Source organism: Atta cephalotes (genome assembly GCF_000143395.1).
Source record: "Atta cephalotes unplaced genomic scaffold scaffold00012, whole genome shotgun sequence".
Taxonomy (NCBI): domain Eukaryota; kingdom Metazoa; phylum Arthropoda; class Insecta; order Hymenoptera; family Formicidae; genus Atta; species Atta cephalotes.
The window spans coordinates 5270963-5290377 of NW_012130076.1; the positions used below are offsets into that span (position 1 = coordinate 5270963).

General features: G+C 32.0%; 3 protein-coding genes across 3 annotated transcripts in view; 2 read left to right on the top strand and 1 right to left on the bottom strand.

Annotated features, from left to right (window-relative positions):
• The window catches only part of LOC105617284 (SURP and G-patch domain-containing protein 1), a 5265-nt gene extending 3140 nt beyond the window's left edge, over positions 1-2125 (top strand). Inside the window, exons 4-9 of the mRNA XM_012198850.1 lie at positions 319-497; positions 591-931; positions 1085-1409; positions 1717-1801; positions 1881-2010; positions 2099-2125. Coding sequence (XP_012054240.1) covers positions 319-497; positions 591-931; positions 1085-1409; positions 1717-1801; positions 1881-2010; positions 2099-2125 — 1087 coding nt within the window. The remainder of the gene's footprint in view (positions 1-318; positions 498-590; positions 932-1084; positions 1410-1716; positions 1802-1880; positions 2011-2098) is intronic.
• Positions 2126-3364: 1239 nt separating this feature from the next.
• LOC105617285 lies at positions 3365-6299 on the bottom strand. The gene is made up of 4 exons (XM_012198851.1): positions 5913-6299; positions 4132-4386; positions 3890-4054; positions 3365-3778 (listed from the first exon to the last, which is right to left on the bottom strand). The coding sequence occupies exons 1-4, from the start codon at positions 6297-6299 to the stop codon at positions 3365-3367; spliced, it is 1221 nt and encodes a 406-aa protein (XP_012054241.1).
• An 8022-nt stretch (positions 6300-14321) lies between these two features.
• LOC105617286 (angiopoietin-2) lies at positions 14322-19361 on the top strand. The gene is made up of 10 exons (XM_012198852.1): positions 14322-14485; positions 15238-15509; positions 15873-16402; positions 16543-16805; positions 17014-17290; positions 17567-17698; positions 17935-18122; positions 18413-18556; positions 18726-18850; positions 19001-19361. Exons 1-10 carry the CDS (start codon positions 14322-14324, stop codon positions 19105-19107), a joined length of 2202 nt encoding a protein of 733 aa, XP_012054242.1. The 3' UTR covers positions 19108-19361.
• Positions 19362-19415: the final 54 nt, after the last annotated feature.

The window sequence follows — 19415 nt, forward strand, 5'->3', positions numbered from 1 at the left end:
TACTTAGTTAACTTTTAACTTTAACGTTACGTTCGTTTAGTTTACGTTTACGTTTAGTTAGTTTATTATTTATTAGTAGTATATTATTATATTACTATATATATATATATATATATATATATATATATATATATATATATATATATACACATACTATGTATAATATCAATGCCTCCAATTTCCTCAATCCAAATAATATTTTAAACTTTTCTTCTGCTACTTTTTACTTTTTATTGACATTATATTTTTTCTATGAAAGTATTGTATCTATAGGAATACATATTACTAGACAGCGTTTTAAGTATCATTTTAATCAAGGTTTCTGCACCAAAAGCAAAGTGCAGCGTATCTGCAGTACAGGGGATTGGTTTCAAAATTACGTGCGGAGAAGCCAGATAAGGATAAGAAGAACAGTGGTGCAGAACTTTATTGTCCTGAAGAAGCTCTTAGTGACAATGATGAGGATAAATCTCAGAAATCTCATTCAACTTCACATGGTGAATAACTACATGTATACATACATAATGACATTTAGTCAATGACATTAGCACAAGTTTTATTAATACATGTTTTATATATGTCATTATTAGCAGATCAGTTAAAGGACGATAATAAGGAAGAACGGAAAAGAAGAAAACGTAGTCGCTGGGGTGATGCAGACAATAAGATTCTTGTTGCAGAAACAAATGTTCCTTCTGGTAATAGATCAGGTGCTGTACTTCCACAACCTGGCATAGCTATACCGGGACAAATTGGACAACCTGCAGTCATAATACCTTCTCCATCAAAGAGACAACATGTTAAATCAAAAAATCCAATGCTTACCAAGATTTCACGTAATGATCCTGCGCTTATCCATTATGCGAGACAGACATTTGGCACACTCGATTTAAGCGAAGAACAATGGAAAAAGGCAGAGGATCATTATAAGGTAGATTGTTGTATCAATTATAAAAGATATACACACAAAGTATATTAAAATTTGTTCTCTTTATCTGATTATATATGTACATAAAAATATATAAAAATGAATTTTAAGGATTAATAATTTTGTGCATAAAAAGATATAAATAATTTTTTTTAGATAAATCTTTTATATCAAAATCTCTTAAGGAAAAGAGAAGAATTGAAACGTTTGGAAGCACAAGGGAAACATAAATATGAGTACGATAGCGACGAAGAAACAGAAGGAGGAACTTGGGAACACAAATTGAGGTCCGCTGAAATGGAAGCGACACAGATGTGGGCCGAGGAATTAACTGCGCAAGCCGAAGGCAAACATCATATTGGCGATTTTCTGCCACCGGATGAATTAAAAAAATTTATGGAGCAATATAATGCTGTAAAGCAAGGCAAAGAACCAGACTTGAGCGACTATAAAGAATACAAATTAAAGGAAGATAATATAGGTAGGTTCCAAAAAAGTTTTTTCTTGTTTTTTCTCGATCAATATTATATTTATACAATAAATACAACGACGTTATTTTGTTACATAAACTTATGTAACAAATAAATAGTTAAATTTGGTTACATCATATTGAGAATTTAACTATTTATTAAATTTACTATTTATTAAATTGACAGATATATTTCAAGTCAAATGCTAACAAAAATAATTTCTGAATTTTTTAAATTATGAATCTGAATATTTTAAATTTGTTAAAAATTATTTTAGTTAATTTCAATTGAATTTCATAAGTTTTTTTTACTTTATAGGATTTCAGATGTTACAAAAACTGGGATGGAGCGAAGGACAAGGGTTGGGCAGTGAGGGTAGCGGTCGTATTGAACCAATTAACAAGTAATGCCTTTTATATTATTTTTTTCATGTCGAATATGTTTGTCTAATATTTTCAAGTTGTTATAATCAATGTTTCTAGAGCGACAAATAGACTTGATAGTGCTGGTCTAGGATCTGAACGACCAGATGGAGTATCTAGAGATGATGATGAATTTGATGCATATAGAAAACGGATGATGCTCGCGTATAGATTTAGGCCTAATCCATTAGTAAGTATCGTGATTTTTATAATAAAAAATAAAAATGTTAAGTAAAATATCCAATAGCTCATTTTAATTATTACATTTTCCTTTTCAGAATAATCCAAGAAGACCTTATTACTAAGAGCTAAAATACATTGTCACTAAACTAGTATTCCTTTTATTACTGAACAATGTAGTAGATGCCTTTATTTTGTATATTTGAAATTGTATATTTCATTTTAAAATATATCTCTTATACACAATTTCCATCTTTCTGAGTAAAATTATTTATAAAAATTAGTATAAAAATTAGTATTAAAGTTTGAATACGTTCAAATTATGAAAAAATATATATGAGCAAAAATTTTATTTTGTTCATTATTTGTATATACTATTTGTACATTCTTTGTACTATTTGTGTACTCTTTCTATTTTATACTATTTTTTGTACTTTAACATAAAAGAACATCGCTAAATTGTATTATCTTTCGGCAAATTCTTTGTAAAATAACAATTTTTGCAGAAAAAAATTATTTAAAATATTTTTTTATAAATATCTCTCTTATGAGGATTTTAAATAAATTTTGGTTTATTAAAAACTGCAATACCTATGTTTGATATTTTAAGTAGCATATCAGAAATGTCAAAAAAAGTTAAATATTAGGTGTTTGAATAAGTTTCCCTCGTTTTCTAAGAGACGTCACGAGTACTACGTGAATAGAATTCTTTTAGTGGCAACTGTTTTATTTGAGAGTACTATACATAAGCTTTCATATTTAATATATGACATTTGATGGACATGTAAACAATATTTTTGTCATTGCATTGAAAACAATTTTTGTTTTCAACAAAATAACATTTGCGGGAAGTTTTACTGCATTGCTTTATTAAGAAAACTGCAGTTGAAAGTTATCATTTGCTTGTGGAGATATATAGGGAGCATTCTTCATCTGAAAGTAGTTTCAACGCTTTAGAAGCTTTAATTTCGATAAAAATAAATAACATGAAGATGCATTACAAAATTGAAAAATGAAATGGATTATTTGAAATTTCATCATTATATGAAAATATCCATATCAAATGCTAAAAAAATTAGAGGCATTAAATGTTGATTAATCAACTGTTTAAAAACAAAATTTCACAAAAAACCAGAGTAAATTTATTCAAACACTCAATATACACAATTTATACTATATATACACAATTTTCATACGTAAATAAGTTATTACTAATGAAATTCCTCTAACCTAATAAAATAAAATAGGTTTGTACTTGTAGTAGTACAGCTACACTGATTTCTAAGTTTAATACATAATATTTTACTTTTGACTCCAAGATTTTCCTTTGGCATTCGCAATATTAATATTATGAAAGTATTACTTTATATATAATTTCTGTCGACGAGATCTTTAAAAGTACCTATTAACATACTTCTATAAAAGCTATCATTTTCTATTCTTTCTCGAAGTATATCACTGTCATATGCATTTTTTATTTCTACATCATTACTGGTAAATATATGTATAGTGTAAGTAGCCATTCCTGCTGCGTATTTTCCAAATTTAGTAAGATGTTTAGATAATACTTCGTAAGGAAAAAGGATATTAGGATCATAACCGGCTCTTTCGATATACCTGGATAATGTTTCGTGATATTCGTATATTACTTGATCGAAATATTCATTTCGTGTTTCTTGCGTGCAGCAGCAGAAAAGTATATAAAGTAGATCTAAGACAGGAGATGCGTAACGACATAGCTGAAGATCTATAAAACGTAAGTCGTACGGAATGTTCTCCTAAAATGAAATGACGTTTAAGATGTCGTGTATTTAGATATATTAATTTAACGCAAATCTTAAGCTGCTACGACGTATATCATCAAGGGTTATTCAATTGCGTGTACATACTTCGTCGTATTTGAAGAGCATGTTGTTAGTCCAAGAGTCACCATGATTTACAACGGTATATGGCTCAGCAGCTTTTCCATCAACTGCATCGAACATGTTTTGCATCATATTTTCTACGAATCGTTGGTATCTTTCGGAATAATGTTTATCTTCATTCGCTAAAGCCTAGTACGTGATACCAAAAAGAAAAAAAATTAAATTCGATGAATATCAATGATCTTTGAGATTCAAAATGCGAATACCTTGAAAACGAGCTCAATAAGCATTTTTGAAAGATCCTTCTCCTTATCATCAATATTATCAACTAATCGTTTATTAAACAAGTGTTCTTTCATCTTTAATTTTTCGAAGTTCGTTGGATTCGTAACACGCGTAATGAAGCTGTATGCGTGAAATTCACCTAAGCATCGTAATGCCAAGCTGAGATGAGGATAATCCAAAATTTTTGACTTGGCCATCACAAAACCTTGAGGCGCTAAATTTTCTAACATCAGTATCTACGATAAATTACGTATATTTATTCATTATCCAAGCGTTTATCTCTTTATCGCTTTAGAGTATTCTTTAGAAAAGATACAAATCTAATCTCGGTAATCGCGCTATATGAGAAATACGTGAAAGTTTATCATATTATGAGATAGCTGAGGATGATAATCGTATAATGTTATCGAGTCGTCTTAGGAGTGGATATTCATGGTTGTTTACATTGATGAATAAGATTCGAATGCTTTGCCTCTTTATGTGTGCATATACATGATACAAATAAATTCCTTACCAAAAAAGCAGCAGCAAATTGCAATACAAATTACAAAATAGTTTTTTTCTCTGAGACCTTATCGTTATATATGTATATAAATTAAGATATCTTATTAAATAAAATACTGAAATTACATATTGTGCAAGATGAGATAAGATAAGGATACTTATTAGAAGATAATTATATTTTAATTTATATTTTTTCCGCCATGTGCAATTCTTCCATTAAAATGTCAGAGATATATTACGTGTGGAAGTTACGTATTAAAGAATCAAGTCTTTATAAAGAAGTGTATGTACGTGTACTTTCGCGAGCCATCTAATTATCAGACACTTACTCTATACTCCTACCGCATGCCTAACATTGATTTCATCGGCTCCTAGTGTTAAATATAAACGGGAAAAGACTTTAAAAATTGCGGAAGATATAACATTATTTATACCGTTGCGATTTGTTGGCCGTTTTCTTATATAAATAGCGGTAACTTTCGAACAAATAATCGGAGGGTTGTGAGGATTTAAAAGAACGCTTTCCGAGATGCTTCGACGAATTTCACGAATTAATTAAACTCCAAAATTAATAATTTCACCAATAAAATGGAACCGCGTCAAAATATGAGAGATTCTTTCGCATTAAATACAGATTGACTATTAGCGAAAATATTGCATAATGCAAAGGTTAACCGGACCTTATGTCTTACTTAGTAATCTTAAACCAGTTTATTATGCCCGGCGCACATATGCGTGTCCGTGTATCCATGTGTCATTATAAATCGACATTTCACTTCGCGACATGATGTCTGCGTTTTATTACATGTACAAATCTTGTGGGGCTAATTTAGCAACGCATCGTGAAATGCATTGTCTTGAGAACGACGTGCAAAGAATAAGAGTCAAGCAGCTTTATAGTTGATCGAAATAAAAGAAATAATATCACAAGTAAACAATGAAATAGCGTTTGAAATTTTACATACGCGTAATACAATATCGTTTTTAATTAAATTATGTAAAGTATTTAACTTCCTTAAAGACTTGATTGTCGAACGTTATATATATATATATCTTTCTTACGGCCTCTACATTATGTATGTATGTATGTATGTATGTATGTATGTATGTGCTATTTCGCGCAAGAAAAGAGATTATGTAAAGGCGTCGTATGGAATTTACATATATACATGATTACATGATACTCGGCTATGTATGTAATGTTATTACTTCATTGGCATGGTTCACGTTGGTTTAGAAGTGGTAAACCGCAAATTACCTCTTTTCCGGATTCATCGCTCACGTTGTATAAAATAGGGAAGCGATCGATAATCCCGCCGCGGTCCTTCAAAGTCTCTTTGAAAATGGGCAATACTTCTTTATAAAAGAACATCTCGCGTTGAAACATATTTGTGACGTTGCTGCTAGATAGAATTTCACTGGTATCCAAAGTTCGTGTAGTTTTGAGAATAAGTTGAATTTTCTTGTCTTCGCCATCTTCAGCGATGCCCTCGATCGTGACGCGACAGACGAGGCTAACGTAATTATCGCCTTTATTGGTGCCCTCAGTTATGTGAAATTTTGGAGCCAATAACTTGATGCTTTTTGCGTATGTACGCAAGTAATCGTACAATCGCTCGTCTGACACAATTTTCTCATCTGCCATTTTTTTCCTTTCCTGTCTGTTGATGTCTTTATCTCACGGAATCGGGCGGATGTTGCTTATGTTTGTTCCTTACGACAGAGTCAGTAGTACTCTAAGTTTGATTTCAAATCGTCGAGATATCGGAATCAAATTGTCTTGTACGCGACTGCTTACCACACCTCGATGATAAGAGAACGATTACTGGAATGATCGTTGAAAAGCATCGCTTATATTATTTCCATGTTATCGCATTTTTAATTTGTAAATCACTTACTGTGAGCAAGTTATGAAGATTATGAAATGTATACATGGTTATTTTTACCTAATTCATCGCTGAAAGGAGTTCCATGTATATGCAGTTCTGTGTCATTTTTCACAATCTTAATCTTCTTCCTCTCTCTTTCTTTTTATATTGATTTTAAGTAAATGATTCAATGTCTATGATGAAATTATAAATTATATATTCTTGACGTGTACCTTTATACATTAAATATTATAGGTTGTTCACCTTTAACTTTATTTAGAATGAAAGGCGCCCAGAGGATTATGGTTTGTCGCTTACATCTGTTATTTTTACACCAAACGCGCAACAGAGAAAAGAAGGAAAAGAGAGGAGTGTGAGGCGTGGCGAGATACTGACCACCATTTCTCCAATTAAAGTGCCTTTACCCGTTTCAGTTGAGAAACGGTATTTCCTACGGTAGTCTACTTTAATCTGTTATATACACACACACATATATATATATATATATATATATATAAATACTTACTATATATATATATATATATGAGTATAATTTCTCAAATAGCTATTATAAAAGAAATATCTTTATCCGTTTAGAAAAAAATATACAACAAAATATTAAAAAATATATATATAAGAAACGACAGTAGATAACAAAATTCTATAATCACTTCTACTTATTTACTTATTTATGTACAAGTGCAAATTGTTCGTAAAATCATTTTATTATCGGAATAGATAACTATCTTAAACAATCTAAACAATGTTGCAAACACTTCGATCCGCTCACTTTACTGAATAAAAACGCGCGGCAATTTTATACCTGCAGTAGAATAAGAAGAGAAATTCTCAAGAAAGAAATCTTCGATTTAAATAAACAGAAAGTAGGCGAGGAGAATCCCGCGTTTCTTATCAAAAGTATGAAAAACGATGACGATTGACATGAATGGATGTCGTAGTTGTAACCGATTTGGAGAGGAACAATTGATAGCTTATCTTATAGTATTGGTCAAGATCTTTACGTTTCAGTGCGGCTCGTATACGGTGTGACCCTATACAATTTACGAACCTACCAACTTATATTAGCCGCTTACGTAATCGTGACTTTCATACGTTGTACTTTCGTTTTCGAAAGTATGATATAATCGTTATTTAGATAGAGGAATCCGATGGAACAAAAAAAAGAAAAGAAAATTATCACGTCGGTGCATTTCTCGCGGAAGCGTCTGGAAAACTTCCACGTTAGCGGGAAGTTGGTTAGAATAATTATGGAAAATATGACTTATTGAGACTCTCTTCGGAATTCTGGGAACGTATTGTTATTAATGAGATGGCGTATTGCCCCATTTAATTTTTTTCCTCGACAGGTATGCGAGGTCAATTCTCGCGAGAGAATTTCTCGCGAATTCCTCGTTTATTCTTTATCATAATGAATTCTATTTTCCTTTTTTTTCCTTTCTCTTCCCATAGTATCCATTTGTGCACTTATTCTATTTTACTCTTCCGCCGACATAACTGGGATCTTTAAAGACCTTATCAGTATTTTGATTGTGTGCGAACTGGTGAGATAAATTTAAATCTAAAAATAGTAAATAACTGACTTCTATGATAGAAGTTACGAAAGTAAAAACTCGTTGTTAAAGCCTTAAGTAGAACAAGTCATTATGATATCAAAATGTTGTCAAGATGACTCCAAATTATAGAATATTAAAAGTCATTTTTAATCATTTCCGATTCATTTTAATATCATTTTGACGTTATCGTGACTTGTTGTTCTGCTTGGAGTTTTAACAAGTATACAAGAATTTTTTAAGATTTTTATATAATTCGAAATAATAAAAAGTTTATTTCTGTTTCTCGAAGATCCTTATTGCTAGATTAGACAAAAGAGCGAATAATTAACGTTGGATTCTTGAGATATTAAAATACAAATAAAGAAAAAACGGGCAATTGAAAGCATTAATACGCAGTAATTGATGCGATTATCTTATAAACATATATTTCAATCGTATATCTTGCATAACTATAAAAACTGAATTCAACTCAATTCGAGCCATCCTCAGCAATCTCAAATAATAACAATTCTTGATAACTGTCCGACATTTGTAATATCCAAGAAATCAAGTACAGCAAGGAAGTCTTACAAATTACCAAATCTGGAGTGTGTAACCGTCCAGTTATTTAAGTAAATGCGAGATAAATAAAAAATAATATCATTCAAAAGAATAGTTACTAAAAAGAAAGGATAACAAAATTTTATGAAGACTAAGCAGAACAAGTCATTATGATATCAAAATGATTATTAAAAATAATTTTTCAATCATCATTTCCGATTTATTTTAATGTCATTTTGATATTTCCAGCAAAGAGAATGAATTGAAATGAATTGAAATGGATTCAGATTTTCAGAAATATTGATTCACGAATGTTAAAATGAATGTTTTTCAATACTGAATGCATTTTTATTCATTTATAGGAGTGTATTTTTATGTCTTTCAATTTAAAAATAATATTAGCTTTTTCTGTGCAACAAACATTATGAATATTGTTTAATTCAAAATTTTGAATAGGAAATGCAGTTTTTCAATCCAATTGCATCCAATTAAATCTAATTGAATCCAATTGAATCCAATTAAATCCCAAAAAAAATATTTGCTATTTAAAATACGCAAAAAAATTTCAATCCATTTTAATCCATTCTCATTTGCTGAATTATCGTGACTTGTTGTTCTGCTTGGGATTTATTGCACGCCATAACTGTACAATAATATAAAATAAATTAAATTAAAATTGATAAAACGGATAAAATCACATTAAATTTCTTGTAAGAATATGACGTTTGCAATGTCAACGCAAAGTCACGTAAATGAGCATTAAGAAATAAATATTATAAGAATGGAAACAACAATGACCATAACAGAGGAATAAAATTGAAAAACAATGTAGATAGACACTTAAGTATAGTTATGACAATCAAAAGAATTAAAATTTATTTATTATTTATTTATTATGTTCGTATAAGCATGATGCAAGAACTCTGTGTCTAATTTCAAATTTAAACATTGTCTTGCAATTTGATATTGAGTATTTTGGACACTAATTTTTTACTCAGATATCTCTTATTATTTAAAATTTTGATGTTCATCCAAATTCCAATCCAAAATGATCTAATGTAATCTATGTTCGGAAATGATAGATAAATTACCGTTTCTTTTATTAATGTCATTTTTCGTTGATTCTAGTCTTTAACTTACAACTCGTTTGTCCCATGTAAGAAGCATTACAATTTTTACAATTAATCTTGTAAATCACTTTTTTTTCGACTCGTGAGGAAGAACGTCTTTTTGTGCTTTGATGATTCTGTTAAGTTTATTTAAATTGAAGAAGGACAATTTGACATTCAGATTTTTAATGCTTTTTGATGCTCTTAAATTTGTCATAAATGCAAGGCAAAAAAATGAAATGGTAAACCATGAAGTTGTTTTATTGTCATTGTTAGGTTTGTCTGTTTGTTTTAGCGTCTTACGCTAAAACAAACAAAGAGACCTTAATTGTAATTTGATCATATCAAAAATAACATTAATAGAGTAATCGTTGTTCAAGAATGTCTTAATAATAAAATTAAAATTATCCCTATGGTATTTTGGATGAGAGAGTAGATAAAAAAGTTTTGCACCATGCTCATAAGAACACTTCTCTTTTGTGAAAGTGGACTCTTTTGGGAAAGAGTTAATTTCATGTTGCCAGTGAAGAGTTAAATGAAAAGTATAACAGAGCCGTCATTTCCATTCATACATTTTCGACTTCGCGTGAACAACATTATTATTAACTTTTAAGCGTTATTTTGTAACTGTTCGCTGCGCTCATTGTTTACATAAATAGCGTCATTGAAAAAAAAGATAGATAATATCGCGATCCCTACAATTTACTCGTTTCTCAGCATCGTTACGTTACTAACAATAAGCTTCGCGACATGTCTGATGTTTGTTCTGTATATGATGCGATATTATGACGTCTCCCCCTCCCTCTCGTTGATTTCGTTTGCAAGATGACACTTCAAACCTCGTGATCGCAGCAAGAGTCTATTTGTCGGTCGAATCGGCCCATGAGGCCGTTGACACGATCAATGCGATTACGAGGTTCGAGATATCCTCTCGGATCACAATTCGCGAGCAGATCTCCTCTGGGGGCTCTGGGGAAGCTGAAAGAGGGAGAGATCAGTTTTTTTTATCGATTCCGATTGCTCAACGATCGAGAGGCACATAATAATCACGGTGATTGTATCATAGCGGGTCGGGATATTTCAAGGCGATATACAACCATTCTCCGACAAGTCGCGCCGATTCGCGCCGATTCGGCCTTACTCCAGTATTCTTACGATGTAATAAACGAACGAACGAGACTTCGCCCGCAGCTAAGTTAAGTTTAACCGACGCTCGCCGTCGCTCATTCCTTCATTTCTTGCAATCTGTCCGGGCGCAAAGCCGCAAATAAACGGCGCAAACAAATCGATCGGATCGATCGTTAGATCGCGAGAGACAATTGACACTCATACGCCTTTACTTCTCTAGTGATAATTTCCTTTTCCTTTTCTAATTTATCTTTACTCGCGGTCTCCTCGTCGACTTAGTTAATTCGCCTGATTCACTTTAACGCGTCTCTACCTCTCTATTCTTTCCACTTTCCCTCGTTATCTTCACCTTGTAGCACGATCCTCAGAATTCCGATACATTCGACGTGCATTGTCGATTACGGCGCACTGCGCGCGGAATTATGTTTGCAAGCATATTATCGATCATAAGAAATATTCACGTGATTTTTCATTTATGTCAGACTAGCCTCGACTAGTCATCATCATGTGAGTCGAGATCATAGACCACTTATATTATCGCCGTGAGTGACGTAATAATGCAAGGAGGACAGTGTGTACTTGAAATCATAAATATATTGCCTTTTCACGCCTACATTTTATGTTCGAGTTATTGAAATAAATTTCATGATAATTTATAGATGACGGAGGAAGATTAGAAGTTGATTCTTGTATAACATAATATCGCAAAGCATATTGGTTGAAGAAATGCGGTATTTTTGGAAGAATTTTATTTAAAATTTATAGGCCTTTGATTTTAATTTTTTATAAAAGATATACGATTAAGATATGAAAAAGTAAGTTATCTGGTGAGTCAATCATTTACATTTAACATTCGCTTTAGCAGAAATTGGAGCGAATTGAATGTAAGGTTGACGAAAGAATGTAAAGAAAATATTTAATAGAAGACATTTAATTAATAATGTTTTTTTTACATTTCGTTGTCTCAATTTTCGTCTCCTAAAAACTTCGACTTCTCTAATCTTTATTTTCGCTAGGATGTCGTTGAATTTTCAAAAACACCACCAAAAATCGAAAATATTCTCACATTTCTCGAGCTTTTTGATTTTCTGCATATTAGTATATTACAGAATGATTTCGTTGGCATCTGATTTATGTTTTAAGAACAAAAAGTATCACGATGATGAAGAAAGCCAGATACATTTAATTTTCGTATAATATGAAATTTTAATAATATAATTTCCCACTTAATATCGTAAATGTAATATTCACGTGTACATAATTACATACAGTTACATTGTTCAAGAGGAAGTTATAACACATTGGTGTAATGTTATCTGTTAGTTTGTAGGAGTTGTTAATTAAAACCTCTCATTCTCAACAATATAACTGTAACATAATGTATAACAGTTATATAACGAGTAACAATTATATTGTTAGATGGAAAATTATATACGTAACAATTATGTTACTGTTAGTTGAGTGTTTGGTGAAAAGTTTTGGAAAGTCATTTTCATGTTTGACAGTTAATATATTATGTAGAAATACAGATTATATAATTCAGGTGAGTTTCACAGAAATTTAGCGTTGAATTTTTAAAAGTACAGCAAACCAAAAGACTGCAGATTTTTCGTATTGGCGTTCGCTCCGTAAAGGGTTCTGAGAACAAAGCGTTACGATAATCGGCGAAAAGAGATTCGAAGCGGGCGGAGTATGTGTATGTGTGTATATGTGTGTATTTCCTGAATGAAAATCCATAACCGGATGACGACGCAATGCGGTCCCCTTTCATTCCGGCCAGCACTCTCGGTTTCGTTTTCTGCAAAGATTCCCGGTCGCAACTCAGTGCTCACGGTCTATGCGGCAGTGTATAGTGTTACGGTACGGGAAAGGTTCTCCAGGGTTCCATGGGGTCTTACACCCCACCCTTTCACCGCGTTCACCGCCACCTGTACAGGTCGACCGAGACTGGAGAATGGGACCAGGATCGCTGCGCTGGTTCTCCAAGTTGAAAAGGAATGGTAGTGAGAGTCCGAGAACCAGCGGTAGCGGGGGAGGAAAGGGTTTCACGAGCGGCTGTCGCGACTATCGAGTGCGCTCGCTCGCTCGCTCGCTCGCTCGCCGTACGTTCGCGTGCGCGCGAGCGCGCGGCCACTTTAATGTGAAAGTAAGTCTTACAGTTGACCGAAAACTGCGTGCCCGTCGTGCTCTCGTCGGTTATCCACGACCGACGTGCCATGCCGTAGCGTGTTGTTCCGTCCGATCCGTGCGATGTATATACCTGTACGGCTCCAATCGACCGGTTCTACAGCCGTAGTCGACACGCTGTAAAAAAAAAAAGGAAAAAATAAAAAAGGGAGATCCGCTCTAATCGCTTTGCTAATTAATTATCGTATCGACGCGCTAGTTGACTCATCCACGCAATATTTCAATCAACTTTCCTCCTCAACTTTCTATACACTTTGTTTCGTCATAATCAATCTCGATCGTCAGCTGTCCTTCAAGTTGCGCCAGTTTTTGAAGAATTCTAGTTACAGGACAATACGAGAGCGGCATTAACAGCAAGACTGCAAGAAGGAAGAAAAAGAAAAAAAAGGAGGAAAAAGAAGTTAAAAAGGAAAAAGTGAGATATAAAATTTCATTAAGATTGTCAACTACAGTGATAAGAATTAGCTGTCTAAGTTTATTCTACAACGTTTAGTGAAGTGAAGCTATCTCAATTAAATTGGATATCTTTCCTCATGCAAAGTTTATATGGCATTTTCGTACTTTTATTAATTTCTTGCTTTAAAAAAAAAAGTGCAAGTGCACGTGAATATTAAAACCATCTTTCCTAAGGCTAAGAACTCCTCTGTTAAAAATAATAAGATAAGTAGTAATTGTGTAACGCGGAAAATCGTATTCGGATATATAATAATAATAATAATAATTTATTTTCCTATTTTTTGAGTGAAAATCGCTCGCGATGCGTTGACGCATTAAAAGATATATCTTTCGTTTATTCTATGTATTCGTCAAGTTGCGTATGGATCCATACAGAAAAGTTTAAGAGATTTAGCATAAATCAGATTCCTTATATATAATTATAATGTATGGACAAGAGTTCATCGTATAAATGAATCTTAATTACGGCTTCATTTATATCCGCGCGACATTATGTGATAAATCAAAGTGTACGTGCAACAAGTGAGTGTGGACCTGAAGTTAAATGTATATTCATGCATGACGAGGCTAAACAAAAGGAAGAAAGGAAGGAAGGAAGGAAAGTCGAAAGCGTATACGGATTCGCGCATATTCGTCCGTTTTTTTCATCAGGCTTCTCAATAAATCGATTTAATTGTAAATTGAATTTTCCGTACCTGTCTACGTAACTATGCGCTCACGTCTTCAAACGTAATTGCGTCGATCGTTATTCGAGGCTTTTTGAAACTTACAGTTTGCAGGACATTGTAATTAGGACATTGTAATTATGAAACAAACGGTGCTCGTTATCACTTGCGTTTTGGGCTTTGTCTTAGCGGGAAGTCCTCGATTACCTCGAACATCCGCTGATCAGCGTGGCACGCGTAGTGCAAGCCATAATAATACCGGCGCAACGCTACAGCCGTCCTCACGCAATTTGCAACGAAATAGGTGAGAATATAGAAAGGATGTCATTGCGTCCTAATTTTCCTTCTCTTTTTTTTATTCAAATGAGAACATCTCGACTTTTATGCGACGGATAAAGTGCAAAATGAACCGTAATAACAGATCTTATAAACGAGAGAACTGAACAGTTAATCGCTCGTTACGTAAACCAGTCGATCATACTTCCAAAGCTTGCCGATATTTCGCTTACGAAACTTTCCATTTAGTTTGCGAATGTATTCATAACCGTGCATCACGCGATGTTGTAGCTTCACTTTAATGACACTAAATGTGATGTATCTTCAGTAAAGCTATGGACAGTCGTTGCAAACATTTGATTCACTGTATTATAATGAGTCTTTTTCATTTAATGCAATGATGATTAGAATAATTGAGTAATTTTTCAAATGACAAATTTATATTGTCATTATTAATCAAATTATCAATAATAAACTCATTAATGAAAATTAGTATATATATATATATATATATATATATATACAAATAATAATAGCTAGGAAAAGATATTTTATTAAAAATACACATATATGTATATATACATATATGAATGTATATAATAAATATTAATAAATATATTATAAATATATCATAAAAAGAGAGAGAGAGAGAGAGACATTTGAATGATTTATTTTATTATTGGAGGTGTGTAGACAGTCGTATATATATTCTGATATTAGCAATGATGTGAAGTAAAAAAGTAACAATTAGACGAAGACAATAAATATTATCTGTTGTAGAGAGCAATATCTTTTCAACGTCTTTGAAGTAATAGTATCAACTTTGGAGTCCAAGTTACAACGAATCGAGAATTTAGATAAGGCAGTGGAGCATTTGATGAGAAGAGTAGAGGCTTTAGATTCTCGTGTAAACGATAACATTGACAAAACAGATGCCGTCATTACTAAACTTAGGACGTTAGATTTGAAGCTTTTCAATGCGTATCCTAGCATACCCGTGGAAGTTGCAACGAGGATTACCGAAAGTAAGAGCGGAAGTCATACAGAAGATAGTAAGTATGTGATACATATCTTCACGAAGTTTATACTTTATATCTGGTTGTTTAATCGGTCTCGATTTCTTTTTCCACTTATGACGCATAAAAAGAAAAAAATTGTATCAGGCTGTTTTAAAATATTTATTAAGAAATATATATATATATATATATATATATTTTTTTTTTCCTTAATATATAGCGTGTATGCAAGGGAAATGAATCAAGTTTCTTATTAAAAAAAATAAAGCAAAAAAAAAAGCTTCTTATTTAGAAATAACATATTTCACTTTTACTTCGTGCAAATAAATTGAAGATAATGTAATTGAAATCAAATTGTATTGCAATCAATTGTATTAAATTGTAACTAAAATATTACAGTTCCATTGATACGTGTGATTCATCATGATCAAAACGATCAAGCGCCAGAAACTCTCGGCGAAAAATTGGTTTCTCTGGATCAGAAAGTTTCCGATATTGATCATAAGCTTGTCAATCTTAAGAATCAGCTCGATAACAATTTTTTACAAAATGATGATATAAATGCCGAGGCGAGTGAAAAGAAACCCGTTAGTATGAGCGTCATCGAGATCACCAAGGCTATGAGTAACGAAGTGATGAACCATATGACGCTTGAGATTGAGAATCTTAAGCAAGCGACAGGTAATATGGATCGAAAGCTTCAATTCCATATGAATTTAGTGTCGGATAATCTCGGAGCGGTGTATAATATGATTAGTGACGTGCACGAAGCTATTGTCGAGAAAAATAATGAGAACAATCGGCATAATCGTCTTAATTTAACAACAACCGAAGCCCCGACGAAACAAAGTAAGATCGATCGTCTTGCAGAACAAATGTATCCGATGCTTACCGTTTCTGAAAAAATGGATCAAGTTTGGAATGTAGTGGTGAGTTTTAGTTAAATATGAAATTAACAATAGCATTTTATTTTCGGGAGTGCATTAATGTTGTTAGAGAACTGATATTACAATCAATTTGCGCATAATAACATAAAAAAATAATATAATATTAATTTTAATAATATTAGATGGGAACCAAAAGTTCAGTAGACGATTTGCTGCCAAAATCCGATGAATTACTTACTCAGACTCAAAGACAAGAGAGAGCGATTAATGAAATTCACGCTGATCTAAGATCAAAAACAAACAAAATTATCGAAAACCTTGAAGGCGTTGAAAGCCGCTTGAGGAAACAAGAGGATGATGTAGCCACTCTCGCTCAACGTCCGATTGCGGCTGAATTATTATTAGATCCAACGATCGATCGACTCGTTGAATATGATCCAAGCAGGTAAACATTAGATAATTTACAAAATGATTATCGAGAATTACGTAATAACTATCATATTTGCAACAGCGTTTGACTTAAGAAATAGTGACGATTGCACAATATAATTGTTCTTCAATGAAATCTTTCTCCAATTCAAAGTATTTTCCACAATACAGAAGAAATATCTAATAAGTCAAACACGAAATAAAGTCTTATATTTTATTCCAAGATACGTCAGCGTAGCCGAAGATTTTGTAACGGAGATGCCCACATCTACGCTACCTACTACTTCACCGTCCTTATCAACTACAACATCGATATCATCCGTCGCTTCACCCTCGAATAATCCTACTTATAGTTCCACGACACCTATGACTACATCTTCGAGTACCGCGAGACCAAATAGCAGAAATCGAGGAGTGATATTCCCAAGTGTTAAAAATAAACCGAGTTTAGCAAATTCTACTTTCACAAGCGACATATTAATTAATTATAAGGATATCAAGGTATTTTAATATTTTGTGTAGTTTTCTTTATTTACAAAGCATGATCATCTCGAACAATGTCATAGCTCATAGCAAAAAGATTTATAAAAAATTATTGCCGAGAATGTATTGTTTAGAATATTTTAATATATTTTTTTATTTTTATTTGATTCTTATCAGATATCTTTGCGAGACTTATTTCAGAAAGCAAAAGAAAAAAATTTTGATAATATTTATAATTATTATATATATCGATTTTTAATTTTTTTTATTATCTTTTGCATTTTATAATTTCAGGGTTATTCTTGCGTGGATTTATTAAACGGAGGAATGAGAGACAGTGGGGTATACTATTTACAAATACGCGGTACGACATATTGGTTCCTTAAAGTTTATTGTGAACAGGAAGTTGCTGATGGTGGCTGGACGGTGAGTTTATTATCGAAATTAAATATATACGGTTTAAATGACGATAATAAAATAAAAATTATTAAATTTCATCACTTATCGAAAAATGAAGTAAAAAAAATGAGATGAAGATCACAGATGTGATTTTGTATAGAGAAGACATATAATAAGAAGACATATAATTGATTAATTAATAGCACATTTACATACATGTCTTAAATATTTGTTGTAAATCAATTTACAATAAATTTTTAAAGGTTATTCAACGAAGAGATGATTTTGGAGAACCAAGAGAGAATTTTAATAGAGATTGGGCAGATTATAAAAATGGATTTGGAGATCCTGCTAAAGAATTTTGGCTAGGAAATGAAAACATATATATGTTAACAAATAATGAAGATTACATGCTCAGAGTTGAACTTGAGGACTTCGAAGGTAACAAAAGGTATATGCCTAAACTGTAGATTAATTATAGCAACTTTTTTACTATTGTTAAAGGGTACTAATAATGTACATGTACATGTAGCTTTACAGTTTCCGTATTGGAAATAGATTGCGCAGATATAAATTGAAATCGATCGAATATTGGATTGTCCGGAAAGTTCGTGCCGATTTTGAAGGAAAATTGAAACGCAGAAGATTTAAATTTTAGTATACATTTATTAAATTTAAATCTTTTGCGGCACGAACTTTCCGGATAATAATAACCCAATAATTATAATTTCATTTTATTAGGTATGCGCAATATTCGCATTTTAAGATTTATTCAGAGGGAGAGTATTATAAATTGGAGATAGATGGATATGAAGGAAATGCCGGAGATTCATTGAATGATCCTTGGTACGGATCAAACAATAGTCCATTTTCTACGTACAACAGGTAAGATATATATATCTTACATATATATATATATATATCTTACATAATAAATAATATAGAATATTTATTATACGATGAATAAAATATATCTTCTTATTATCATAATTATATGTGAAATCATACATGCCATAAGAACTTATTGGATTTAAAGATATATTTATGCTTTTAGGGATAATGACAGATCATCCTTGAATTGTGCTTCAATGCTCAAGGGTGGTTGGTGGTGGAAGTCTTGCGGACGTGGTTTAAATGGTCTTTATATAAATGATCCACAAGATGTTACTGCACGACAAGGTATGTTTATAAGTCGCTAATGCAAATATTAAAATTAAGGTAAATTTCAATCTTCTAATTAATAAAATAAATATCCACATAAATTGTGGAAAAATTAAAATTAAATTCTCAGTTTGTATTCACAAATAAAAATTTGCTGTTATACTAAAGGTATCGTATGGTTCCGTTGGAGAGGTTGGGATTATACTCTAAAACGTGCATTGATGATGATTAAACCAAAAGGACTAGCAACAACGACAACAACAACAACGGTATAAACATTGAAATTTAAAGTTTGAAATGTTAACTTTGAAATTTCTTACGCGATCATTAAATAACAACCTTGCACATAGTACTTAAATTATGTATTGCAAACGCATAAACACGCTGTAATATAAATTTTAAAGCACCATTTTTAATTATTTTTCGTCTAAATATATCCATGTTAATTTAAAAATATTGGAACTCAAATTTTCTTTGTATTCGACATAGTAAAATAATATTGCTCAATAAAAATTATTTTTCAATCTCATTCAGATCTCACATCAATTTACTGTTATTTTCAATAAAATATAGAAATTGAGGG

Bases quoted from the DNA above. Each gene is read 5' to 3' on its own strand.
- LOC105617285 (XM_012198851.1), bottom strand. From the start codon at position 6,299: ATGGCAGATGAGAAAATTGTGTCAGACGAGCGATTGTACGATTACTTG. The intron at 4,387-5,912 runs GTAATTTGCGGT...AATTTATCGTAG, and splicing joins GCGATGAATCCGGAAAAGAG to ATACTGATGTTAGAAAATTT. The intron at 3,779-3,889 runs GTATGTACACGC...ATTTCATTTTAG, and splicing joins TGCTCTTCAAATACGACGAA to GAGAACATTCCGTACGACTT.
- LOC105617286 (XM_012198852.1), top strand. From the start codon at position 14,322: ATGAAACAAACGGTGCTCGTTATCACTTGCGTTTTGGGCTTTGTCTTA. The intron at 15,510-15,872 runs GTAAGTATGTGA...AAAATATTACAG, and splicing joins CGGAAGTCATACAGAAGATA to TTCCATTGATACGTGTGATT. The intron at 18,557-18,725 runs GTAAGATATATA...TTATGCTTTTAG, and splicing joins CCATTTTCTACGTACAACAG to GGATAATGACAGATCATCCT.